Raw genomic sequence first — 27,876 nt, 5'->3', positions numbered from 1 at the left:
TTCAGATGTTAGAGGCGTGACATACACATCTGTTTTGCATATTACTGGTGTAATACACCAAAGGGAAGCTTGCAAATTTTTCCTGCAGAGATGCATGCGTCGTACTGGCTTCTGGTGTTCATTTTCCCCTTCAGACATTACTTTGGAGGCATAGCAAAGCCCTCACATATCCTTTTCTCTGTTTCTCTGTAGCATACAAAGCCATTCTTCCGCACCATGCCATCAGTTTTTATCTCCCCCTTGATATAGTTTGTTGATCCACAACCTAATCTTCTATTTCCTCCTCTTATTCTTGTGTTTGTGTCTTATGACATGCTGCCTCCTCTACCCGTTCCACTGGAGAATACATTTCCCAGTGATATTTTACTAATAAAGTTTTCCTGAATCATTCTAGCCTCACTCTAGCCATTTCTTCAGTATTACTTGACAGTTCCCACAGCCCCACTATTTGTGACACAAACCCATTCCTCTTTTATTAATAAATTGTTCTGTCCTCTGGCCAGGAATGTGTTACCACTCTTGTCCATACTGAATAAAGCAATATCAATATTAATTGAGTAAATAATAGAATTCTGATAGAATGGATAAAGATACCAGAAAATAACTGTAAATCTAGATCTTAGTGAAGGAATGCATTGGAAGTTATAGCTGTACAAATGGGGAGGGGGCTATTTCCTTTAACTTTGGAAAGAAAACTTCAAAGCCAGGGGGAAATCCGTTAAAAGAAATTTTAAACTTTATTGACTGAGTATGTTACCTATTTGTGCTTGTTAAAATTCCTGATTCTGGTGTTAAAAGAGTGTTACCAGGTTTGATTTCTACAGAGGCTGTTTTAAACATAACGTGAATGAATGTTCATATTTTTAAAATGGTAGGATGGAGATAGTCCCTAGCAGCAATTAGGGTTGCAAAGTCCAGGTTGGGAAATACCTGGAAATTTGTGTATGGAGCCTGGGGAGGACAACATTTGGGAAAGAAACAGACCCATAGAGTCTACCTTACAACATTACCATTTTCTTCAGGGAAACTGATCTCTGTAACCTGGAAATCAGTTGTAATTCCAGGGCCCACCTGGAAGTTCAGCAACAAAACTGGGTGAACCACAGTATATAGTATGAACCAAAACAGAAGCCAACACTGCAGTACAACAACTACTAATGTGTTATTATTGCATACATACAACAGTATCCTTAGTATACAACACAAACGTCATTGAGTACTTCCAAAGTTATTACAATATCTCAATCAGTCCAGTTCTTCAAAGTCCAGTGTGTTCAAAGATGAGAACCTCTTTGCCTATGGAAGTTGATGCCAGCTACTCCTCATGTAAATTGCATTTCTGATCACTGGTTCCAGTTAAAGTGTATATTTCTGTGGCCAGGAAGAAGGTTTGGATTGAACATACTGGGGATGCATGTAATCACTTTTCCCCACCAAAAAGCTTAATTAAGTCTTGAGTGCTGTCCATATTGGATTGGTGGCATTGTATTTCTGGAACTGTAGAACATTGGTGAGTTTTTAATACATTCTACCTGGAAGTTGGCAACCCTAGCAACAATGTAAAGCAAGTGGCTTCAGGCCAGGCGGGCAAGTGGAGGAGTAGCAAGCATCACTGGACAGGGGTGGGTGGGGATGAGGCAACAGTGAGAGAACAGTATGGTGGAAGTGAGCTCCTCATAAACTGGAAAGCCAAATATAAATCCTCCCCTCAATTGTGGAGTCCCCCCTCAAAAGCAACTTAACTGCTTTCCTTTGTATATAATCTCTAAGTTATAAAAGTTTTACAAGAGAATCCTTTAGTCATAAACCAAAGCCATGGTGGCAATTTCTGGCATCCTGATTCGTTGCAGTCACTGGGACTGTACTGCACCAAGTATTGGCTGACACTCTGTCTGTCACCACTCCCCCCTGTCATTGGGTAGTCTCTCTGTGACCCCCCTACTGCCAACCCTGTCAGGCCAGAACCTCATCAGAAGGCCACTGACCTTTGAACGAGACAATTCTCTGCTGAGAGATTCTCCTGGAGTCTTACTGATTACTACTGCCCCTCCTCAGTCCATCTCTCCCCCCCCCCCAACAACACTGCTACCATTTTGCCACCTCCAACTAACACTTCCTGCCAAAGTTGCACTTGCCAAGTGCACCTCCCACCCCTACTGTTCAGGAGGTGAGGTATGTATATTCTATTTATAAATATGCCAGAAACTCCTCCTTATGGGGCAATATTCCACCTCTTCATTTACAGCACAGTATGTGCTTGAATCCAGTGTGAACTAATATCATGTGGCAGACATACTTGCTTAAGTAACATTGAACATCATTTAATAACTATATACACTGAAGGAAACTCTGACAGAAAACAGTTAAATATCGTCAACGGACAGAAAAGGAATGTTCCATCACAATGGGGGGAGGTGGAAGTTCAGTACCAGAGAAATAAACTCTCTATATTCTATAGTCTCTATACTCAAGCCCCCTTTCCACCTGCAAATAGTCTTCACTCTTTCTATTCAAATTAGGCTACAGTGGACTGCTTGCTTTAAAAGGCAGGAAGCCATTTGAAGGTTCCCTTTTGTTCCTCCCCCCACCTGCAAGTGGGAGGGGGTGAAAGGCAGACTTCTAATGGCTGCCTACCTTCCTGCCTGCTTGCCTGTCTTCCTGTCATTTATCTGTCTCCCTGTCTTCCATCCTTCCTTTTCCTTTATTTTATTCCTTTCTCCCCAACTTTAACATAACTCTCGCTTCCTTCATTCCTCTCGTTCTTTCTCTGTCTTTGTCTTTTTTCTTTCATTCTGTCTATCTTCCTTCTCCTTTTTATTTCTTTCATTTTGAGCCAGAGCTCACAGGAGTGGAGTTCCAGAACCTCTAAATTTCTTAACACCCCCCCCCCAAAAAAAAATCTTGTTTCTGGGCTCCATTGCTCAAACCCCCTATGAGAATTTTGTGGAACTCTTAAGATTTGACAAACTTCCTAATATTTTCCCCCACAAAAAATGGGGAAATAACCAAAACATATAAAGCAGACAGATGGAAATCTTCATCATGACACTGTAGCCACATAGGAGAAAGTAATGTTAAAAGTATGATGGTGAGTAAGGTGACAATTATAATTCAAGAAACATGTTAAAGGAGATGCTGAGCTCATATAATTAAGGACACCTTCAGGAGATCTCAGGGAGATGTGGTATATGGAAAGAGTTATGCAAATGAGTTGTGCTAATGAGCTCTGGCATCTCTTCTCCTACAAAATGACCCCTGCTCTCACTCCTTTCCCCTCCTCCCTCATTTTTCTACCTCCCTTCTGTTCTTTCTCTCATTCTTTCTCTGTATCTGTCTTTCTGTGTGTCTTATTTCATTCTGGCTGCAATCACACACACTAAATAATGCACTTTCAATTAGGGTTGCCAGGTCCAATTTGAGAAATATCTGGGGACTTGAGGTGTGGAGCTAGGAGACTTTGGAGGATGAGCCAGGAGGCATTGGGGTGGAGCCATGAGCAATGATGTGACACTGTAAAATTGAACTGTAAAGGGAGTTCAGGCCATCACATTTAAAGGGACCATACACCTTTTAAATGCCTTCCCTTCATTGGAAATAATGAAAGGGGCACCTTTGGGGGGGGGGCTCAGACAATTGGACGTTCTGGTTGAATCTTTTTGAAACTTGGACAGTTTTTTGAGGAGAGGCATCAGATGCTATGATGCAAATTTGGTGCCACTAACTCAAAAAACAACTCCCCTAGAGCCCCAGATACCCATAGATCAATTATCCATTATACTCTACGGGAATTGGTCTCCATAGGAAATAATGGAGTACCCAGCAGACATCCCCCCGCCCCGCTTTCTGATGGCCCTGAAACGAGGGTAGGGCCTCCAAACTGGGGGATCCCCTGTCCCCACCTCAGAATTGGCAACCCTACTTTCAATCCACTTCCAATGCACTTTCCAACTGGATTTTGCTGTGTGAATTGGCAAAATCCAGATAGAAAGTGCTTTGAAACTGGATTGAAACGGCATTATTTAACGTGTGTGATTGCAACCTCTGTCTACCTTCCTTCCACTCTTTTCTCCCCATCTTTTCCCTACCATTCTCTCTCTCTCTCTCTCTCTCTCTTTCTTTCATTCTCTTTATCTTCTTTCCTTCCTGCCACCTACACTTTCATCACCCCCTCCCAAATATTTTTTTCTAGGGCCCATTGTATTTCTTCTTACAATGGGCTTTACTGCTAGTTGAATATAATTTCAATAGTTTCATATAACTGTGGAGAGATATTTACCCCAACATGATTCTTTCATGATTTTTGTTGGTAAGTCTTAATGTCAGATTTTTTTTTTTAGTGCAGAGTTATAAATTATTACGTTAACATTTTTTATAGCTAATGGCTGCTCAGTGAAAACTGGCAATATAGTCCTTAATGCTTTTTAGTCTAGCAGTTTATACAAGGTGGAAGAACTTGGCAGGACAGAGTTTCTGTTATCAGACTAATTATTATCAGGGGCAAGTCAACACATAGCATTTTGTGTTTGGGGGGGCAAAGTTTTTTTTTAAATATGTTTTTAAATGGGATTGATTTTGGTATAACATCATGGATTATTTTCAGTTTGTGTGTGTTTTGAGCTACGCTTCTCTCTGCAGATTGGCAGTTTTCTCTTTTGGTGTGGTGTTTTCCCTCCATTGCACTTTTAAGCAACTTGGTTTCTGCCAGGTATTGTTTTCCTTTGTTCTGTAACTTAGATTTAAATATCAAAGCCATTAGAAGGTTTTAAGTCATGGAGTACATTTTCCCTCAAGGGAAAACATCATCTTGTATATTTGTGCTGGTAGTTAAGGCTTGACTCAAAAGCCACCCACAGTCCGGAACATGTTTGCTTTACATGTGCTGAAGGGACAAAAATTGCCAGGAGGCTACTGAGTTGTGACATCTTAGCAGTTTTTTATCATAGTTTATTCTTGGGTCAAAGTCAGACTTCAGTGGGGAAAACATAATTTAAAGGTATTAAATCCAATAGCCTTGGTTTCTTGTCCTTCATGTGTTGAGGTTGCTATATCTCATTCCTCTGGACCTTGATCTATTTTTTTCCCCAGTATTTGAAGGGCATAATATTTATATGTTTTGGTTTTGGTTAGCAAATACAGTAGATCTACTTCATTTGTGTTGGCCTATAGTAAAACAGAGAAGTATGCTCAGGAATTTACCTTTCAAGCCTTTGATTAAGTATGATACATTTGTTATCAAGTTCTGTAGTAAATTTGTTCACTGGATCAGATGTTTCTTTTCCCAAAAAAACCACATTAGACTGCTTTAATGAGAAATTTTTCAACCTGAATAGAACCTGGATTTTGCTGTTCTTACAGGTCATCACTACTGTGCTTATTGCTCTGAATTTTTTTTTATCCTTTCCAGCTGCTGCATATCTGTATTGAAGGTTGGGGAAACTGGCGGTGGTCTGAGCCATTCAGTGTAGATAACCCGGGAACATTTATCAGAACCATTCAGTACAAGGGAAGGACAGCATCTCTTATCATCAAGGTCCAGCAGCTAAATGGGGTGCAAAAACAAGTAAGTGTCCTTACATGGGCAGTCCGTGGGGATTTTTTATACAGAGATTGATTCTTTGTGAAACATTACGTTGACTAAGGGCACCATTAATACCATATATTGCCTAAGAGATATTGATACCTTAGGATCAGATTGGGACATGGAAGAATTTTTTCTCTCACATATGCATACAGAGAGCCTAACAAAATTACTCTGAAAGCTATACCTATAGTTAGAATCTAGTCTGCAGTTTGATGGTAGGTTAATTTAACATATTTTAGCACCATTTAAAACATTTGTCCCAGTGGAGACATAATGCTGATTTCTAGTAAAACTATTGTCAACTCAGCCTTTGAATGCATGCTTCATCCTCCCGTCTTCAGAGTTTGTTCCTCTTTTCCTTTCCTATCTCATTGTTTACCATAGTTTAGTATTGCATGCAGGAATGTAAACCCATCGTTAAAGCAAACCAGGAATCCCTTATATGAGCTTCGCTGAGTCAATTCAAGTTCACTTTGTATAGGAACCATGGGTTGTGTTAGCTCTTGTCAGCATCATTGCAAAGATAACTCTGAGTTAAGGTTAACTCTGAAGATGGAGGATAGTAGGGAAATTCCTCTAGAGAGTAGAAGAGCTAAGGTTGCACTCCAGCCATAACCTTGACTTTTTTGTGTTTATATTTAAAAGCCAGAATGTTACAACCCAAGTCAGGTTTTTTTTCCTTTTGACAGTTTTACTCCACAATATTAACATTATTGTGCAGATAAAGAAATTTCGAGAAGTTGAGAGTATTTCTGTCAATAAAATGGGACTTTCTCACCTTCCCCAATTTCCTGTAGCCCAGAATGCTCCTTGAAATGTTTTTCTTTGGGGACAGGGGACCCAGTAGAACAACATGAGGGTTAGGGTTAGGGGGGGACTGAGGAAGGATGAATCAGCAAAAAATCAAATGCCCCCCCCCCTGAGTTCTTTAAGTGAAGGGGGATCATGGCAAGAAGAAATCTGTGATGATGACACCATTAAGAAGGAGTGGTAAACAGAAGCCCCACACTGGGCTTGATGAGGTACAGCTGAGAAACTTGTTCTGCTAAGTTACATTCTGATCCTCAGGACCAATATTATTATACAAGATTTGACTTTTGTTAATGAATTATTCATTATACTACAAAAACTGGCATAATACATTTAGGTTTAACATTCAGAACACTGATCTTGGAATTTTGTTTAAATATGGAATTATTGGTATTTTGTCCAAATTGAACTTTTTCAGTAAAGCCTTGGACACTTTTTCAGTGACCTGCCTCCCCAGAAGGAAATGGCATTGTACCTGTCTGAGGTCCTATCCCTTCTCAAACCTCACCCTCTCCAGGCCACACCCCTAACCTGAAGTTGGCAACCCTATCCATAATGGTTATTCTGTGAATGGGTACATTTGTGAATTAATGCATTTCAGGAATGGTTCCTTAACTTAGACAAAAATATAGATGTTTATAGGAAGTGACTAATATGGAATATTCCCCTCTGTGTGTTTTTAACTTAGATCATTATTTGTGGGAGACAGACTGTGTGCAGCTATCTCTCTGAAAGCATTGAATTGAAAGTCATTCAGCATTATATTGGGCAGGATGGACAGGCAGTTGTGAAGGAACATTTTGACTGCCTTGCACCAAAACAGAAGCTACCTTCATATGTCCTAGAAAACAATGAGTTAACAGAACTGAGTGTGAAAGCTAAAGGAGATGAAGACTGGTCAAGAGATGTCACTCTTGAGCCCAAGCACAGTGAATACAGCACAGTCATTCAGGTATGTAAGTTTAAAAAACCAAGGTTTAGAAATATTTTAATTAAATAAGAAAGCATTTCCAAGTCAAAGGCCTTCTAAATGTGTAGATTACCAGTGACCAATGCTGAGTCACTAAACACTCTAAAAAAACCAATTGCTTGGAAACATCATATTACAATTATCCTGTCAGCTGATTTACAGTTTATTTATTTAAAACAGCTACGGCCTCTTTTGTATTGTTATTCTCCAAATCAAATTCAAACAAATATTTAAACAATTCAAAACAATTGAGGGGGAAAGACAATAAATTCGACATGGAATCAAAATTGGAGGGGGGGGGGGACATACAGAAGCATCCATCCAAAAAACTCTGTAGAACAAAAATGTCCTAATTGGACATCCGGGGGGGGGGGGGGGCGGAATTAGAAATCTCATGTATCTATTCAGGAAGGATATTCCATAGAGAAAGTGCTACCACCATAAAGGCTCCCATTCTTATCACTGCTTATCTAACGTCTCATGGAGCAAACTAGGGGTGTTTATAACAAAATACGTGAGCCAAAGAGATATATGGAAATTTCTATTTCTGGTCATTACCATGATGTTCCAGAATAGTATTAGGAATCCAGTATTCTAAGTGAAACATAAGAACATAAGAGAAGCCATGCTGGATCAGGCCAATGGCCCATCCACTCCAACACTCTGTGTCACACAGTGGCCAAAAAGAAAGCCAAGTGCCTTCAGGAGGTCCACCCACTGTGCCGCCCCCAAGCACCAAGACTACAGAGCATCACTGCCCCAGACAGAGAGTTCCAACGATAAGCTACAAGAACTTGTGGATATTCAATGGAATTGCTGAGCAGTGAGGTTAGAATAGATAAAAGGAAGTAATTCTTCACCCAAAGGGTGATTAACACATGGAATTCACTGCCACAGGAGGTGGTGACAGTTGCCAGTATAGACAGCTTTAAGAGGTGATTGGACAAATATATGGAGCAGAGGTCCATCAGTGGCTATTAGCCACAGCATATTGATGGAACTCTTTGTCTGGGGCAGTGATGCTCTGTATTCATGGTGCTTGGGGGAGGGGCAACAGTGGGAGGGCTTCTAGTTTCCTGGCCCACTGATGATGATCTGATGGTTCCCATGTTTTTGGCCACTATGTGACACAGCGTGTTGGACTGGATGGGCCATTGGTCTGATCCAACATGGCTTCTCTTATGTTCTTATGCTTAGTCACCAATTTAGGAATCAATGGAGAGGTCTGTGCCAAGAGGCATCTACTCTGAGGATCTATAAAGCTGAGCCTCTTGGTCCAGTTCACTTGTAATGGCGGGGGGGAAGGGGGGGGAGGTCTTTAGATTACAAGGCGGAATATGTTCTGTGTAAATTTGATGCCATTATCTTTATAAACACTTGCCCCAGATATCATATACATTTCCCATTGAAAACAGTGGCCCCTAACTCTGAAACCTGGATAGTCCAGGCTAGCTCAGTTTAATCAGACCTTGGAAGCTAAACAGGGTCATCCCTAGCCAGTATTTGGATGGCAGACCTCCAAGGAATATCAGGGTTGTGATACAGAGGCAGGTAATGGCAAACCATCTCTGAACATCTCTTGCCTTCAAAACCCTTCAGCATTGCCATGTCAGCTGTGACTTGACAGCAGTTTCTGCTATACCACCTCTGAAATAGAGAGCCCCGTGGTGCAGCATGGTAAAACTGCAGTACTGCAGTTGGAGCCCTCTGCTCATGACCTTAGTTCGATCCCAGCAGAAGCTGGTTCAGGTAGCCGGCTCCAGGTTGACTCAGCCTTCCATCTTTCCAAGGTCAGTAAAATGAGTACCCAGCTTGCTGGGGGGAAAGTGTAGATGGCTGGGGAAGGCAATGGCAAACAACCCTGTAAAAAGTCTGCCATGAAAATGTTGTGAAATCAACATCACCCCAGAGTCGAAAACGACTGGTGCTTGCACAGGGGACTACCTTTACCTTTTTACCTCTGAAATAACATTGATTCAAATCCTAGAATAAGGATGCCCTACTTCAAATATAAACAATCATGGTAAAAAATTTCTCCCGTAAAGCCCAGAGCCGAAGTTATAATGAATTTTTGCCCAGTTCACATCTCTAGTGTACCTGACAGATCTCAGCGACTCAAGCAAGTCAATATGGGAGGAGGCTTTCCTTCAGATAACTGGAGTCCTAGCTGTTTAGGACTTCAATGACCAGTACTTTTAAGTGGGCACAGAAACTTACTAGAAATCCTTGAATATCAGTTCTGCTCAAAGAAATATAATTGGGTCATCATATTCCTATCGGTGAACCTACTTGATGTTTCTGAAGAGTTTTCAAAGGAAGCACCACATACAATAAATTGCAAGCCTCAAAATCCAGTGGCTAACAGTTCATTGTCTTGAATTCACACACACAGTGTTTTCTGAAAGTTGATTTTCTTTGAGACTTGCAATGTCTTGGTACACTTGTTGACCTAAAAACACTCAGCTTTATGAGCATACAGTAACTTCAGTAATAGCTATCTGTCTTCTTGTCTGCAGGTGCCATCTTCAAAGAGTTCTATTATTTTTGTATGGTGCATGGTTTTGACATTGGAGCCCAACTCGCAAGTACAGCAACGAATTGTGAGTACATTCACCATTATCCAAGTTGCTAATGGATATGACCTCTCATGTTATAAAATAAATTAAGGTCAGATTGACCCTGAGTAGATTTATCGACAGTTTGTTGCTGCAGCTGGAATGCTGTATCCAAAACTAAAACTGAAGCTGTTCTGTTCTTTTGATTTTATAGATTGTTTTCAGCCCTCTTTTTATCATGAGAAGCCATCTTCCAGATCCCATCATCATACATTTAGAGAAAAGGAGTCTGGGACTAAATGAAATACAAGTGATTCCAGGAGGAGGGCAAGAGAAATCACTGCAAAACATAGAACCTGATCTAACCCATCATCTGACCTTCCAAGCTAGGTATAACTCCCCCTCACCCCGGCCACACACGCCTTAAAGAATTTCTATGCATGTTGAAATGCAGCGTGATTGAAGTGTGACTATGAAATTTCACAGAGTCATCTCTGTGTTGAAATGATAGTTCAGAATTCCATTCCATAGAGCCATATGTATGTAGCTTGTTCTAAAATGCATGCATTGAATGTCATGTCTGGTATATGTTGATTTCTGATGACAGGGAAGAAGATGATCCATCTGAATGTGCTGTCCCCATCTCCACAGCACTTATTAAGCAGATAGCTACAAAATCAAACACTGGAGGCACTGCAAATGAAATACTTTCTGACTTCTATGGGTGTTGTAGTTCCCCTCAGTCGGCATGGCCTTATTCAAAAAAGGATTGTGTCAGGTACTGTGTCTTATTAAAATGCAGTGAAAGAAGTATGTTTGCAAAGGATCTGTGATCCTGAAAGAATGAGTTTGCAAATTTGGATGTGAGGACGATCTGGCTGTGACAACTGTTATCCCACTGATCAACAGGATTGATTGGCTGATCTGGCTGGCTAGGCAGGTGTCTCCTACCTCCCTCACCATTTCAAGTGCATCCCTCCTGAGACTGCACGTGCAGTGGAAGAGGATGACCATCTCAGTTCAAAAGAGTGTACTGTTCTTCAGTCAAAGGGTATAAAATAGCTGTGATCTCTGCTAGAACCTCCAAACAAGCTCAAGGTCCATTTGTAGGAGAATGTAGGGTTGCTGATTCACAGAATGAATTTTTTGGTGCTTTCCCCTTCACTCAGGACCCTTCTATGACACTTGAACTGCCACTTGTGAAGCATGGATTAGCATCGCCAGATCAGGCATTTACAAATAGGGAGTCAGCTTGCTAACTAGAGGTAACCAGAAAAAAGCATTTTTCACTATTATGGACAGCAGTTTCTCCAGTAGGAGATAAAGATCCAACAAGACTCTACAATCTTTTCATCTTACACCATCGTTAGTAGGAAACACAATACATTTTAAAGTAGTAGCCCAACTCCTAATGGAAGTCTTTCCAAACTCTCCCAGTTCTGAGATTATTCCTATTGCTAAATTGTAGATGTGCCCTGATACTTTACTGGAAAGCTTCTCCAAGTAGATCAGGTCCATTCTGCCTCCTTGGACAGAACACCCTCATCTTTCTTTTATATCTTACATTAATTCCAATGCAAGTGCTGTGGGTTTTTTTAATATGGTAACATGGAAATTCATTTAAAAAAAATAGGTGCACAGTATTAAATTTGCAATGACATAAAACTGGCAAAGATTCTCCTTCCAGGTGGTGTGCTTTTATTTCAATTATTTAAAAATGTGACTGGCTGTTTGATCCTTTAGTGAATGCCTATTTCTATAAAAGAAGAAAACCATCCAAAATCAGGGACAGATTGGCCATGGCAGAATCTCTTTGTATTTCAGAATTGAATCTGTTATCGAGAGGCACTGAGATGTAACAAAAGCTTTATGAATGACTAGGATGATAAACTGCAAATCTTAACAATGAATTAACAATTTTCTTTTATCTCTCCTTTGATACGTTACTTGGAACAGCAGCGAACAGCTCACTCAGTGGGATAGCCCCATGCGGGTGAAGCTGTCAGTGTGGAAGCCATGTGTGAAAACTCTGCTGATAGAACTCCTGCCATGGGCTCTGCTGATCAATCACTCCAAATGGGATCTTTGGCTCTTTGAAGGTGAGAAGATTGTTCTGCAGATACCTGCTGGGAAAACAATGATACCTCCAAACTTTCAGGTAGGCATATTATTCAGATCAACAAGCACTGTTTTCTTTTAAGCATTATTTTTCCATTCTGTGTGTGTAGTCCATATATAGGTGTGGGCAGGTGGGACTAAGTCAACGAGTACAGTGGCTGAACCATGATTGCATGTCTTTTCTTTTTTGTTAGTTGCAAACATGTATGCGCTCTCTCTCTATGACCGATTTCGCACTCAGCTTACCCCATGGTCACGTTCCTCTTCTCTGCGCAGCATCTGTTGGATTTCCCACTATCTGCACCAGAGTTGCAGGAAGTGTCACGGCTTTCGCACAGCAAATGGAAACTGGTTTTTAGCAGTTTCCATTTGCTGCACAAAAGCTGCAATGCTTCCTGTAACTCCAGCGCAGATAGTGGAAAATCCGACGGACGCTGTGCAGAGAAGAGGAACATGACTGCGGGGTAAGCTGGATAAGCCAATCGGTCTCTCTCTCTGTATCTCTCCATCTCACACACACACACACAGGCTGACTTCTTCCCACCTACTCTACCTAAAATCTGAGTATAGGATAGGTAATTGGGTATAAGCTTTGTAAATAAATAAATGTTCTAAATTCCTTCTAGAAGCAGTCTAACTTTTTCCCCCTATGTAATATGTGAGCCCCCATCGTGTTCTGAGCTGTGGAGAATTTTAAAATTACAGACAATGTTGGGGAAGTTTTAAATATGTGGGTACTAAGATTCTTTGGTAGAATTGCTCCATCTGTAAGTATGCAGCAACTGATATAGCCAAGTATTGAAGATAAGTATGTTTATTATTGGTTTGTTGGCTTGCAGGAGGCATTTTTAGGTTGTGTTATATTGGAAATGCAAGAATAATCTAAACCCTTCGCTTGGGCAGCATAGTAATAATGTGGCAATGAGTGGTGGGAGCCTCTCTCCTCTGCCTGCTCAGATTGTTTCCAGTCTCAGGACAGTCACATGGAGGCCCAGTCCATGATCTTTCCCCACTTTTTCTTATGGGGGGGAGGGGATAATAGAAGCCAGCTGTCTACATGATCAAGTGTTCTTGTAGAGGGCCAGGACTACACTGGAGAATATCTGCATGTGGAAAGAAGGGGCTTTCACTGTACCTCCATAATGTTCTCGTGGCCCTGCTCATACTGAATGAATGGCCAGGGGTTCATACCTTAACAGGACTATAAAATCTTATGGTGAAATGATGTTTGGCATGCACAGCCGGCAAAATTGCTATGATAGATAACAAAGTCTAAACCACAAAAAAGTTACTTAAACAGCAGTTATACAATTTAGAGAATCTGGGGACTTGTAAAGAATCACAGGATGAACATGGTTGGGGCCTATTTGAAACTTTACCCCACCACACCTCCCAAATCTCCCATATTGGGATTCTTCAGACTGTTATAAGGTGACCAGGCTGAGCCATTCTTCTACTTTAACTGACCTGCAGCTGTTCTTACCATCCTTCTCTTGGTGTGTAATCATTCTTCATCAGGTCATTTTGGAAGGGAGATCTTTTTCATTAATTAACAAATTAAATTTGAAAATATATATTTTCTGCATATCTGGAAAGCTGCCCAACTGTATGGGAACCTTTACCTTGACTGTGAGCAGCCTGTATTTTCTGCAGGCATTCATGATCGGTGAGGGGACCAGCCATGTAGCTATTGTGAGCAGATTTAAACTTGCATGCTTCTCTCATCTGAATAGGGCATGTAAATAAAACTAGCAACCACTGAGCATGTTTTTTGCTTTGTTTTAGGAAGCCTTCCAAATTGGAATATATTGGGCAAACACAAACACTGTGCACAAGTCAGTAGCAATTAAACTCGTCCACAATGTGACATCACCCAAATGGAAAGATGGAGACAATGAGGAGGTGGTAACACTGGATGAAGAAGGGTTTGTGGAAGCTGAGATAAGACTTGGAGCCTTCCCAGGGCATCAGAAGGTTAGAAGTTGCTTATTATTTCTTAATGTTTACAAGGCAATCATTAAATCACACACATCTGCCATCAAACTCAAAAATATTTGCAACATTATTTATTTATATCCTACCTTTAACTTACTACTCATCCTCTATCTATATGTGTGGACTGGTAATTTCCATTTCATTTTATCTGAAGAAGTGTGCATTCATATGAAAGTTTATCCTTTGAATAAAACTTTGTTGGTCTTAAAGGTGCCACTGGACTCAAACTTCTGCTGCTTCAGACCAATACCTCCCACCTGAGTTTGTTTAAAATTTAAGCTATTCAAAAGAAAATAATCACTTGGAATGGTCTGCTAAATATATAAAATGTTGGATAGGAGCCGGTGTAGCATAGCAACTAGAAGAATAAGCCATGTGGAGGGATAATAATTATGGCCTATTTTACACAGGTGTTGTATGGATTAATGTGATAATATGTATGAAATGCACAATATTGAAAGTGCACTCTTAATGCTAAGCACTATGACACTACAGAGTACACACAGCCCCTGTATTGATTCTGCTATGCTAGTGCTCATGACGGTAAGTCAACAAAATAAAGGGCATTTTAGTGTAATAAAGCAATGGTAAGGAAATAAACTGCACACTGAAATAATGAACCATTAAACATGGTTTATTTTGTTAATTTCTTAACAAAATCAAATGACTGCATAGAAATATTCAGAACAGCATATTTGGTTCCAGTTTATATTATAGGCAAAATAGTTTCATACAAAGTAACCAGCTCAAGCAATGCTGGTGGACAGCCTTTGTGAGAAGCATGTTGAGAGCTGACTGCAAGCTGAGTCTAAATTGTTAAAATTGCGTCCATTCACATTGGGTTCTGAGGAAGTATTTTGTGAATTCAAACCCATCTATGGGAGAAAATTGGAAAAGAGTATTAACGAAACTCTCTTCAGTCTGGAGGGATGTGCCCTACTGTTGCCGTTTGTCCATCAGCTCATGGATTTCTGCTCTACATACCTGATATCCAAAGAAATCACCACTTCCAATTTGGAGTGTATGTCAGAAGTCAATTTCAGACTTCAACAGTGAATTTTGTTGCTTTCACATAGGGGCCCAAAGCTGCTTACATTATTTTTTATTTTATTCATTTATTTATTGTAGGCTTATATCCCACCCTTTCCTGTAAGTGGGCTCAGAGCAGATCACAACATAATTTAAGTAACAATAAAAATCCACAAATCAAGACTAAAAACAATGCAATAAAATTAACAAAACCAGAAACAATAATTAGTGTATCACAGCCAGGAAGGGCACATTTTACAGAATAAACAACTATTGGTCCAAGAATAAAATGATGATAATTATAAATAAGATAGCACAATAGTACAGCATGATGTCACAACAGAGGAGGCCAACTGATGGAATAGTAGCTGGAATGGGATGCCCGCTGCCTCAGCCAAAGGCCAGTAGAATAGCTGCATCTTGCAAGCCCTACAGAATGGTAATAGCTCAGGCAGGGCCCAGATCACCATAGGGAGCTGATTCCACCTGGCTGGGGCCAGGACCTAGAAAGCCCTGGCCCTGGTTAAGACAAGTCAGACATCCTTCGGGCCAGGGGTGGTCAGAAGGTGTTGTGTAGCAAATAACAATGACCTCTGGGGCATATATGGGGAAAGTCAGTCCCACAGGTATGTCGGTCCCAGGCCGTGTAAGGCTTTAAATGTCAGTACCAAAACCTTGAAGCGGATCCGGTACTCAGTTGGTAGCCAGTGCAGTTGGTGCAGCATCAGCCAAATGCTTGCCTGGAAAGGCAATACATTTAACAGCCATGCTGCTGCATTTTGCACCAACTGGAGTTTCCAGATCAGCCCCAAGGACAAGCCTGTGTAGAGCAAATTACAGTAATCCAACCTGGAAGTGACTGTAGCATGGATCACTGTAGCTAAGTCCTGGGGGGATAGATAGGGCGCCAGCTGTCTGCCCTGCCAAGGATAGTAAAAGGTGTTTCGAGCAACTGCTGTGACCTGGGCCTTCATGGCAAGTGAGGCATCCAGTATCACTCCCAGACTCTTTACCTTCTGAGCCAACACAAGAGATGTATCATCCAGGGTTGGGAGTCAAAAGTCATTTTCCTCTCCCCCATTTTATCCTCACAACAACCCTTTGGGGTAGATTAGGCTGAGAGACAGTGATTGGCCCAAGGTCACCTTGTGTGCTTCCTTGACATGAGTTGGGATTTGAACCTGGATGTTCCAGATACTAGCCTGACACTCTTAACCACTACACTACCCTGGCCATCAAAGCTCTGAGATGTTTTGGAGATTAGAGGGCTGTAACTGTCATATATAAACATACTATGTTAGGATAGGGAGGTGGTAGAAATCAAGTTGTTTTGGATGATGTACACAATTTATTCATTTTTGATGTGTTTGTGAAGGAATGCTCTTTTCCTGCTAACTTCCCCCCTACTTTGTCCTGCAGTTGTGTCAGTTCTGCATTTCTTCCATTGTTCAACGTGGTATTCAAATCCTGCAAATTGAAGATAAGAGCATCATTGTCAATAACACTCCATACCAAATATATTATAAGCCCCAGCTCTCTGTCATGAAGCCCCAGTTGAAAGAGGAGGTAAAATATTAACTGTGGAGTGTTTTGGGGGGGGTTTTATATAACTTCTGTAATGTGTACAAAGTTGAAACTGCTTGTGAGTTTAAACTTCTAATTGAAAGGAAAAAAACTAGTCAAGAGTTAAAACAAGTCACTTATTTTAGCTTGTTTTAATTAAAAACATGGATGCCACAATATAGTCAATCATAGTAATTAACTGTGATCTCTGCAAAGTGGCAGATCCAGATACTCTGTAGAATTAGTTCTGCCTGGTCCCCATCTGTTCAGAAGCTGGAGACTGCTGCTGCCGTAACGGAGGCAACATAATCTGTAATAGCTGTCGAAACAGTTCTGAGAATTTGTACAAAGTTCTTGTGTAGAAGATGTGCATCATCCTCCTGGAAGGCCAAAATCGTGTTACCACACCTAAACTTAGAGCAAAAAGGGTTGGATCCAAAGGTTGTTTTCCACCAACAGTAAGCACTTATTTTAGAATAGGATTTTCCTGCTTCCTCTCCTTGTTTTGGCTGTTGAGCTTCCCAGAATGCTGCTCCGGGAGAGACGGGAGCTCCTCAAGAACAGTGTGGGAGCAAAGTGACGGACTGCAGTGGAAGGGAGAATCAGTGAAAACCCACTCCCCTTCCACTGGCAGAAAAGTAAGTACCTTTGGATTCGGCCCAAGTTTTATCAGCACTCCCAAGCTCATTGTTGCTTCAGAGGCCTTAAAGCAATTCAACAATCATTGCTTCCTGTTACCAGCAAAATGTCATAGGATAAAATGCCTTAGGGTAAAATTTTAACGCTGTATATCAGCTGCACTTATTTTATATTAAAGCAGAGACATCTGCATGTATTCCATTGGCCCCAACATGTTACCTCTCTCGTAACACCCTAGCAGACGATCTTGTCCCACCATAGCTCAATACAAGTTTCATCTCAAAGAGTTATGTGAGCTTCTATGAAAGTCATGAATCATTGCTTAGGATATGTGTTCTTCATGACAGGCCTAGGAGGCATTTCTACTGAGTGCAGTAATGGAGTCTGTTTACAACTGTCAGAGAACTATTACTGGAAAATGTCACTAATATCATATTTTTACATGATAGTGGGTAGAAGCCTCAAGCAAGTTCTCTGGAGGGGGGTGGTGTTAAATCTAATGTTACTTCACCATGATTAATAATCTTCTGCATCTTACTGATCCTGTAGAAACTCAGAACCTGCAACTAGCATACATTAAACAATTTAAGACAATAATTGTGTGCTTTTCTTTTTTTGCTTTCCAGTATCTGCCTATTCCAGGTAGTATATTTAGTATATGCTCTGCAACGGAGTCAGACACTGCCAAAACAAGCTCCATTCTTTTCTGGGACCTGATGCCTGACATTAGCCCATCAAGCTCTGATGTGCTGCCTCTTCAAAAGTATATGTTGCTAAGCTTCAAACCTGGCATAAATGGTCCCAATACTTTATGCTGGAGTCCACCGGCCATCATCAGGCAGGAATTTCCAAGGCAGAGTATAGCCATTCCTGTTGGAGATAAAAATGGAAATGACTTCTGCACCAGGTATGTGGAATGTGTGTGAAAAAGTACTACATGCTGACTGCCAATATAAAGCTCAGATCAAAATAAATGGGACAGGTTGGCTGGAATTATATTAGCACAAGCAGAGGGCCCACCAAGACTTACAGAGGAGGGGCATTTCATTCTGCCCCCCACCCCCCGATTTCTTCTTTCTCTTCTCTGAAAATCCCCATAGCCTTTCTCTTTTCCTGATTCCCACCCACCAATCAACCTACTTTCATCTGCCCCCTGCATTTAGTTTTCCCTCATCCTAGCTGCCACTCCCTGGGAAAACTCTACTAGGTTCCAGTTGCTGTGCGGTGCTGGCTGCCACCCCAGTTGCACAGTGCTGGCTGCCAGGCCAGGTCCATATGCACAGTGGAGAATACGCAAGCACTTGCTTAGGGCACTTCATTTTCCACTATATACCCTTCCCCACACTATTTCTTATTTCCCTCCTCTTGGCAACCTCCGTATCTTCACTTCTGCATGTTTCATATTTCCTTTCCATACACCATCCAACCTTTTATCTGTACCTCCATCTTCAGCTATTTTTATTATTTGCTTAATTAATTTATACTCCATCTTTCTCCCCAGTGGAGTCTCAAAGCTGTTTACAGCATTCTCCTCTTGTCCATGTTTTCCTCAGAAGAGTCCTGTGAGATGGATTAAGTTGAGAATGTGTAACTGGCTCAAGGTCATCCAGTGAGCATCCATGGTAGAATGGGTATTTGAATCTGAGCCTTACAGATTCTAGCCCAAAACTGGCTTTCATGGTGTGGCTGCTGTTAAACAGTAGCAAGCAGCCATGGCCTGGATAAGTCATGAAAGTCATGGCAATAGCAAGCTGCCCAGTAGTTGCTATCAGTCCTGACCCAATGAGTCCTCCCTCAAAGGCCGAAACAGCCCTGAAAAGGGCCTTGCCCCTCCTCCTTCCTTTTGCTTACAAAAGCCAAGGCTGGAAGGCTTGACAATACCGTTGTGGTCTAGCAACAGCCACTGAGAACATTGGTTCATCATTGTTGCTTCTGGGCAGGTACACATGGCACTGAACTTTCACATGCCTGCCACAGAGAGCGAAGGGAGAACTGAATGAAGAGTGCTCTCCCTCCTGTATCATGTGACCCTTTGGACAGGAAACTCTATGAGGAGGATTGAAGGGAGGGGGAGCACTCTTGGGCTCTATTAATTTCTTTTTAAAGCTTGATAGCTCCTCTTCATGGCAGGTCTGTGAAAGCACAGTCCTATATGTGTTTGAACAGAAGGCCGCCAGATGAACAATAGTTACAGGTAAGTGCAGCCCCATTTTCCTTAAAGCCAGTGGTACTGCTCCTATTATTTGTGGGGTTAACTCCCCCAATGATTGTTTTTGTTTACTTGTTTATTTGTTTTAGATTTCTGGGTTTTCTGCAAACTGGGTCTTTTCTATGGTTTGTAGAAAGATCTGTTATGTTTGTCCATAGCTCCAATATACAGATTTAAGTATCTATACATGGGGCCATGTTGAGAATTTGATATATTGATTCATTAATTATTGACGTAGTAAATGTTTTTGTTCTCCATCCAGATGTTTCAGTAATATTTAGCTAACTTGAGACACCCATTGCTCACAGAGATTTTGTGAACAATTTCATTTTAATAATTCAGTTTGGTGACTCTGTCCAATACAGCATTTTAGGAAGAATGTGAACTATTCAGAATTGCATAATGTGTTTGAAAATAAGATCAAATGGAAAGAACAGGGGAGAACACAGTCCAAGAAGCAGTGATGTTGAGAATATAGAAGGGACAAACTTACCAAGTCTAAAAAGGCTGGCTGTATCCAGTGGTGTGTTCTCCTCTGAAAATACATAGCCCTGTAAAATGAAACATACATTGTGTCATAATAGGTATTATTTCCATTACCTGGTTCCAACTGATTTTGTTCTTAGATATAAATAAGGAGCAATTGCAACCTCAGTGAGCTCAAATTCAGCAATGTGGAGTTGCCCTTGTAGCGAGCCTGTTAGTAGATGCTTTGAGAAGTGTTTCAATCCTTGAGCATTGAGGGGAGGAATACCTTATATTACTTCAGTCGTTCATCAGTAACTCTTCTGGATGACTGATGAATGGTGTGGCTGGGCTCAAAGAGGTTCCAGTTTTGGCCTTAGAAGAAAGGATGCTGTCAAAATACAGGGATCCTAAAAGCTAAGAGAGAACAGGAGACATAGCAGATTATCCTCAGGTGTTTCGAGAAAAAGAGGTAAAAGATTTCATCTTCCAAACTGACATGGTTTTTATGGAAACTGTTTGAATTGAATATATGTGAAAAGGCAGCTTTAAAAAATGTCAGCTCAGAATAGGTGCTCAGATGTTTGCATGAACAAGTAGGGAAACCATATACTAGAGCAGGGTTTCCCAAACTTTTCTTTCCCATGGCCCTGTTATTTTTACACTTCTCCTTTGTGACCCACTAAAATTTGGGGGTGGAGCCAGGAGACTTTGGGGCTGGAGTTGGGAGACAGAAATTATGTCATTTCCTGTGGTGTCAAGGGCCAAGTGATGTCACTTCTGAGGCACACTGAACCAAAACTCCACCTTTTCCTGTGATGTCGCTTCCAGAATGTCCACCAGTGGGGCCAGGACACTAGAAGCCCTTCCCCTGTTGCTTCCCCCCCTCCCACCACCAAGAATACAGACAGAGCATCACTTGCAGGGAAAGAAAGAGGGGGGGCAAGGGAAAAAAAGCCTTCCTCACCATCAGATGACCTCAACCAGCAACAATTCTGCTCAGGGGTTGTTTGGTAAAAAAAAAAAAATAGCTACTGGCATGCCCATTCCCCGCCTCTCCCGGCTGAAAAAAACATACACACCCTTCTTTGCAGCCCAGGCCTCCGGGGGAAATCTCCTCAAAAGAACATACTGCAAGGCACAGGAAAGCTCATACCTTGAAGAACACTTCATGGGTCTAAAATTCCAGTGGATTCCAGCTTTTCTCTCAAACACTGGGAGGGGGGGAGAAGGAAGGAGAGGCAGCCCAGCTCCTCTCTGCACAACACAGAGACAGGGGAAGGAAGGAAGCCAAACGGAGCACAGGCTTTGCAGCCTGTGTCAGTCTTCAAGGCTAGCTTTTCTCTGCACAACAGAGAGATGGGGAAGGAAGGAAGCTAAATGGAGCGCAGGCTTTGCAGCCTGCGTCCAGCTTCAAGACTGGCTTTTCTCTGCACAACAGAGAGATGGAGGAAGGAAGGAAGCAGAGCAGAGGTCATGCTTTGCTGGGGGCGGGGCTAGCTTTGGCTTTTCTTGTGACCCGGTAGTGAGGCTTCCGTGGCCCGGTACTGGGTCACAACCCTGCAAATGGGAAACACTGTACTAGAGCATACATTAAGGGTTTTTCTTTTTTTCTTTTTAAGCATTCAGATGTTGCCTTAAATGATCAAGCCCAGTTTTGCTGTCACTCGCCATCATGGGTGTGCTTGTAAGTTTGTTTAGTAGGCTTTTATTCTGCCCTTTCCCATAAAGGGCTCAGGGTGGATCACAACATGAACTGAACAACAATAAAAACCTACAATTTAAATTTAAAAACAATATAATAAAATTAGAAACCAAAGACAATAGAACAATAGGATGAAATAAAGGGCATCACAGGCAGGAAGGGCACATTTCACAGAATACAGCAGTTTTCGGCCCAAGAAAATGGTGATAATAAGTAAGATACAGCACCACAAAGTTGTAAAGCATGATGTCACAACAAGGGAGGTCAACTGATGGAATAGATACTGGAATAGGACACTCGCTGCCTCAACCATGTCTCTGGGATGGATTCTGTGCAAGAAGGTAGTGGTGAGGGTAGATTTCCCCATCTCCCCATTTGTCAACTGCTGCCTGTGAGCCTCAGGAAGGCAATGCTGAAGCTTGGGGGACTCACAAGGATGAAAATCCACACAACATTCTAAAGGAGAGAAAGACGAGTGAAATTGCTTTTCTCTGTCTCAGAAGTGCCACAGGCAGAACAAACAGGAGGTCAGTTTCTTAGTGCAGATTCCTGTGTTGCATGACTTTTCATCTGTGTAATTCCCCTGTCCTCAGTACAGCCTTTTCAAGGCACACAGACAACTGCTGGAGGAAGGAAGATGTGAGGGAATGGTTTTTACTTGCACTGCATAGGCTCTAGCCCTAGATGCTGACTTTCTAGTTTGTTTGATTACCATATTTCCTAGTATTTCTTTTGTGCCAGCTGTCTGTTAGGAGTTGTGTACTTTTAAAAGCATGTACCTTAATTCTTAGGTATGCTTCAAGAAAGCTATTTAACAGAAGTATTCTCAAACTGTTTATTGGAAAACAGTGTCTATGAAAACCAAGACATCCACTGTGCAATCTCTTACAAAGTCTGAACTTAGTTGCTTCCTTTTCTAGCATTCTTTTTCATATTTTAAGCTTTCCATTATCGGCCACAGTTGATTTCTTTTTAAAAAAAAAATTGTGTGGCTATTCTTACTATATTGGTTTAAATGTAGATGGATGCTTGTTACAGTAAATGAAGTTAACTTAACTTGTGCTTAATGTTACTTTGTTGTTCACTTCAGAGCTATAGTGCTAACTTATCAGGAGCATCTTGGGGTGACGTATTTAACTCTATCAGAAGATCCGAGTCCTCGCATAATTATCCACAACAGGTGTCCTGTCTCTTTGCTTTTAAAAGAAAACATCAAAGGTATTTAACTTCTGCTTTAACTTTTAAGCTTGTATATCAAAGTAGAGCATCTAAAATGTTCATTTCAGTAAACTTATTAGAAACTAACATATAGTAAGCCAGGTAGCACATTGTTGCATGCAGATGGTGAAAGGGAATCTGTAAAATGAAAAGTAATAATTATATGGGCTCATAGTATACTGGACAAAGTTCCTTAGAAGCTGGCTTGTGTATTCTCCTTCGATATAACATGGAACTGTGCTGTAAGTGCAAGCATATGAACATTTGAAGCTGCCTTATACTGAATCAGACCCTTGGTCCATCAAAGTCAGTATTGTCTTCTCAGACTGGCAGAGGCTCTCCAGGGTCTCAAGCTGAGGTTTTTCATACCTATTTGCCTGGACCCTTTCTTTGGAGATGCCAGGGATTGAACCTGGGACCTTCTGCTTCCCAAGCAGATGCTTTACCACTGAGCCACAGTCCCTCCCTTCTTTTAAAGAGGCTGCTGGATGTTTTATTGCATTTCAGATACACCAAGGTTTGATGTTTACTGCAAACATATCCCAGCAGACAGTTCAGTGCACCATGAACTTTATCATCAAGTTATCAGCTATCCAGACTGCAAAACCAGAGACATGCTTCCCAGCATCATTTTGAAAGTGATCTCAACAGAAGAATTAACAAATGAATGGAGTGATTTTGTGGATGTTAATAATCAAGGCACACAGGTTGGTGATTTTTTTTAACTTCTAATTTTACAGTGTAAACCTTTTTTGAACCAGCGCTATAAGAAGATAACATGAACACAGAGGCAAATGCATATTTAAAAGCTGCATCATAAACATGATGATGAGACTTAGGGTCCAATCCATTGTGAAAACTTACTGGGAAGACAGATATCAGGGCCATTTTCCTTTTGAGTAAATATGGTACATTGGTGATACATGGAGCTGTTGGGCCAAGGCAAGAAAGATCCACTTCCATTAACTCACCCCATTTGCAGAGACTTGGATTAAAACCAGGGAAGGTGAAGTTTCCCGATTGTTCCAGCATTGCTTTCAAACTCTTTAATCAGCACTTAGTGGAATTCTTTTTCTTCTTTGTGGCATATCTCTGGCAGGATCATCATTTTTACTCTTACCTCTTCTGCTTTTAATTATATTAAAGCAAGTCATTCTTGTTTATACAATATTTATTCAAATGTAGGATTAGGTTTATCCCAAATATGCCATCACAAAAAAAGAGAGAGTCATCTTACATTTGGATACAAGTTAGACAGACAGAGAGATATCAGGGCCATTTTCCTTTTGAGTAAATATGGTAATTGTAGAAACTCTTTAACACTATTCACTTAAATAGTGTTTTTTTAAATTAAAGGGGACTTTTTCTTTTGGGAGGTCATCAGTAGGGGCATAAGAAACAACTTTTGGTTTTAAAAATGTGATTGTTACTCATCCTTTTGGGGACAATGTAGTATTAATAGGTAGTTCGATGAGGTGTTCCAGTAACATGTTATTTAAAGTCCTCAGCATTAATCTAAGGCTAGTTGTGGTCTTTTTTCTTAATAAATGGTTTGCAAGCTTTCAAGTTCTCCCGACTTCTTCATCAGGCTGAATGTTAAAGAGGTGGGGTGCATATGTCAATGTGTTAAAGTCTTGTAAGTATCCTTCATAGACTCCTGAGGGGGTTTGCACAGATAAAATGGTGTCGTATGGAGCTGGTGTCTGATTGCCTCTTTGGTCTCCTGTCAAGAAGAAGGAAAAATAGAAGCATCCAACAGAACATATTAAAAATGAGTTGTTCGTCAGAGAAGACACAGCTCCGAGACTTCTAATGGACTTTATGTTCTCTTTGGAGCGTGAGAGCCGTCTCTGTGAACACAAATGTTGAGGTTGCAGTTGTTGTTTTGGCACTGGATACATATCTTAGAGGATCATGGATCATTTGCTTTTTCAGTCCCAGTATTAATTTGAGTGAGGTCCTTGTACTTTGACTCACAAAACAGTTCTGTATGTATTTACTGAAATCCACATCTGCCATCCGCTATCAGAGACACCCTTGGCTAAGATTCCAAAGTTATTGGATTGAAGTGTTCAGAAAGAAGCAGGAGTTGAAGGGAAGAGGGCATTGAAATGCTTTTTCTGCTTTCACATTACTAGATTAAAAGAATATTTGGTAAGAGAGTATTTGTAAATGTAAAGAAAATAGATAGAAATACTTCCTCCAGCATGTTTATTTGACCTGTGGAATTAACTGCCTTCAGGAAAGCTTCAAAGAAATAATTTAGCAAGATGTTTGTTAATATATCAGACCTGTTCTGTGACCACTAATAACATTTGTAAGCTAAGATAAGGGTAGTCTGGAAATGAAAACTAATTCATCCAGCTCTTAGTAACATGGTTGCCTTTGGAAAAGAGCCTTTCTCTACATAGCAAAGTTAGTTCATTGCAGGGTTATTCAGCTGACTCCAGAAGTAAATGATAATTGGACACTGGTAGAAGCAAACCAGAGATGAGCTAGAGCTGCCAATAGCATAATTATGCAATAAAGTGGGACAATTGATTAGTGAATTTCTGTATCAGGAATTTTGTATTTAAATATAGCAACTTTTTCATTGCCAGTACAATTCTATAAACTCTAATGTGAGCCATGGCTGTTGAAGAACAAAAGAAAGTTCTTTAGTGGAGTTGGCAAATTCTTCCACACCAGAGGAAACCTCAAAAAGTGAATGAGCACAGCTAATTTTACTCAGATGCCAAAAGTATTGGCCATGATCCAGCAGGCTGTGCTTACACTGTTCATGAACACCTACATTTTTGGAAAGTTTTCCATGCAGAACCTCTTACCTATGTTAGCCCACAAAGTGCATTTTAAAATCTTCCAAGAGACCCAGAGTTGGTTCCCAGTAGAGATGGGCACAAACCAGGAAAGTGGTGGTTTGTGTCAGTTCATTGTTCATTTGATTGAACAAACCATCAACTTGCACAATCTTTTTTTGTTTCCCGAACCAGTTAATGGTTCATTTGGTTCAGGAGGTGGTAGAACAGCCCCCTCACAAGTTAGATATACCAACGTACGGGGAGTCTTCAGCACCTCCACCCGCCCTCCACGTTTGGTGAAGATTGGATTTGGGATACCCAAGTTATAGGCCCCCAAAGCAGGTGTCCCCAGGAAAGCTCAACTCTAGCTTCAAGTTTGGTCCCTGAAACCATGGCAAGAAACACCTTCCCAGCTGGGAGATTTGTGTGTGGTGGGGGAAAGGAGTCTTTCAAAGTCTCCCCTAAATCAGCCACACAGCAAACAGTTCTTCTGCTCTCATGACAACTAACTCTTCTCTCTTTATGCTGCAAACTGAAAGCAGCTGAGTCAGAGTGTGATATTATACTGATATATAATATGCTCCCATACAGCAGAATAAAAGCTCCATGGTTGACTCCCAGACCTGCCAGTTAAGCTATGGACAACTGCTTGGGTGTTTCTGTGTCTCTTCATAAGTCCACCCCCAGTGTTGCCTAGTAACTTTGGTGTTGAGGGGAAGTGCAAACTATAGTGTGCCAGTTTGGATATGATAGCATTTTTTGGGTATCATTCTATCATTATGCTCACTTGCTAGAACCTTAGAAGGAGAGGGCAAAGTTACTTCTTGATAAATAGTTGAGTTGAATTCTGCTGGATTCTTTCATTATATCTCCACAAATAAAATAGTTAAGAGACTAACTTTTTAAAAAATGCAAGTAGAATATTAAGGGAAGATACCTACAATATCCTTGAGAGAACTATGGCTGTGGGCCAGGCTAGCTATTTGTTTGTGTGTGGTATTTATATCCCATACTCTCAGGGCCCACAAAGGCACTTCATCCATTCCTTTTTAAGATCATCTTTCTGTTCCCTGGCTGGCAACATGGAGGAAAGCAATAGGCCTTATGCTTGACATCACTTCCTGGATCTGTACAGATGACATCTGGGTCTGAGATGAGCCCTCTGTAGTACCTGTGATACCCCTAGGGTTCAGCTTGCTCCACATGCATCTGACCAAGTACAGCCCTACCCCTGTTAGTACAACATCTTCACAGGTGCACATTGCATTTTCCCCCTCATGAAAAAAACAACAAAAAAAACCTTGTTTACCACAGACTTAGATTATGTGGTCAGGATACTTTCAGGTGGGTAGCCAGTTAGTCTGTAGCACTAGAACAAAAACTGAGTCCAGTAATACTTTAAAGAGTGACAGAATTTTCCAGTGTACCTGGGAGGGGGCTGTGGCTCAGTGGCAGAGCATCTGCTTGGCATACAAACAGCCCCAGTTTCAACCCCCAGCATCTCCAGCGGAAAGGTTCAGTGGAAAGCTGATGTGAAAGACCTCTGCCTGATACCCTGGCAAGCTGCTGCCAGTCTGAATGGACAATACTGGATCAGTGGTCTGACGAGTATAAGGCAGCTTTATGTATGATTACCCTTTACTTGTCTCTTAAAAGCCCATACCCTAGAAGTTTTTGGTGGGCATGATATTGCATTATTTTATCAGGAAAAGATAATTGTGCAAGTATTGTAAAACTCGCATCCAGAAAATGTTCATCCCACCAATGTCCTCCCTGAAACTGTGTAGCTGCAGATGATATTTGCTCTGCATCCTACTGTTTGGTTTCTTGTTCCATAAAAACACATTTTATACTTCACTGGTGAAAAAAGTAAATAGGACTACAGCTATAGCAACCATAATGCAAATGAAAGGGCCAACTGTAAAGTTTTCTGTCTTGTGAACTTCTCTGTTTTATATGATGTTCTTGCTGTTGACTTGTCAGTAGTCAGGCCATGCGTTCAACAGAGATGCCTGCTGAGTTTCCTGCTTGCTTTTAATGTTAACTTTCCCCAGCAAATGCTCTTTGAAACTCATACAGAGGTTTTCTGCATACAAAATAATTTCTCCAAAGTCTTTGAAATAAATACTTGTGTTTTATATCAAGCAGTTCTCCTGATTCAATTTTTGTTAAAGTTTCTTTTGTATTTGTAAAGTTTCTCAGTTTTTCCCCCACTCCAAGC

General features: G+C 41.1%; 1 protein-coding gene across 2 annotated transcripts in view; it reads left to right on the top strand.

Annotated features, from left to right (window-relative positions):
• Positions 1–27,876, top strand: part of VPS13B (vacuolar protein sorting 13 homolog B) — a 572,358-nt gene that overhangs the window by 520,752 nt on the left and 23,730 nt on the right. For both annotated transcript variants that reach the window (XM_060243442.1, XM_060243444.1), the window contains exons 44-54: positions 5,405–5,560; positions 7,080–7,343; positions 9,878–9,961; positions 10,131–10,306; positions 10,524–10,694; positions 11,873–12,074; positions 13,820–14,008; positions 16,478–16,624; positions 17,887–18,167; positions 22,730–22,857; positions 23,365–23,564. In XM_060243442.1, coding sequence (XP_060099425.1) covers positions 5,405–5,560; positions 7,080–7,343; positions 9,878–9,961; positions 10,131–10,306; positions 10,524–10,694; positions 11,873–12,074; positions 13,820–14,008; positions 16,478–16,624; positions 17,887–18,167; positions 22,730–22,857; positions 23,365–23,564 — 1,998 coding nt within the window. The remainder of the gene's footprint in view (positions 1–5,404; positions 5,561–7,079; positions 7,344–9,877; positions 9,962–10,130; positions 10,307–10,523; positions 10,695–11,872; positions 12,075–13,819; positions 14,009–16,477; positions 16,625–17,886; positions 18,168–22,729; positions 22,858–23,364; positions 23,565–27,876) is intronic.

This window comes from Heteronotia binoei, chromosome 7 (genome assembly GCF_032191835.1).
Source record: "Heteronotia binoei isolate CCM8104 ecotype False Entrance Well chromosome 7, APGP_CSIRO_Hbin_v1, whole genome shotgun sequence".
NCBI classification, from domain to species: Eukaryota; Metazoa; Chordata; class Lepidosauria; order Squamata; family Gekkonidae; genus Heteronotia; species Heteronotia binoei.
The sequence above is the reverse complement of the archived record's forward strand: the minus strand, read 5'-3'. Positions and strand labels throughout refer to the sequence as shown.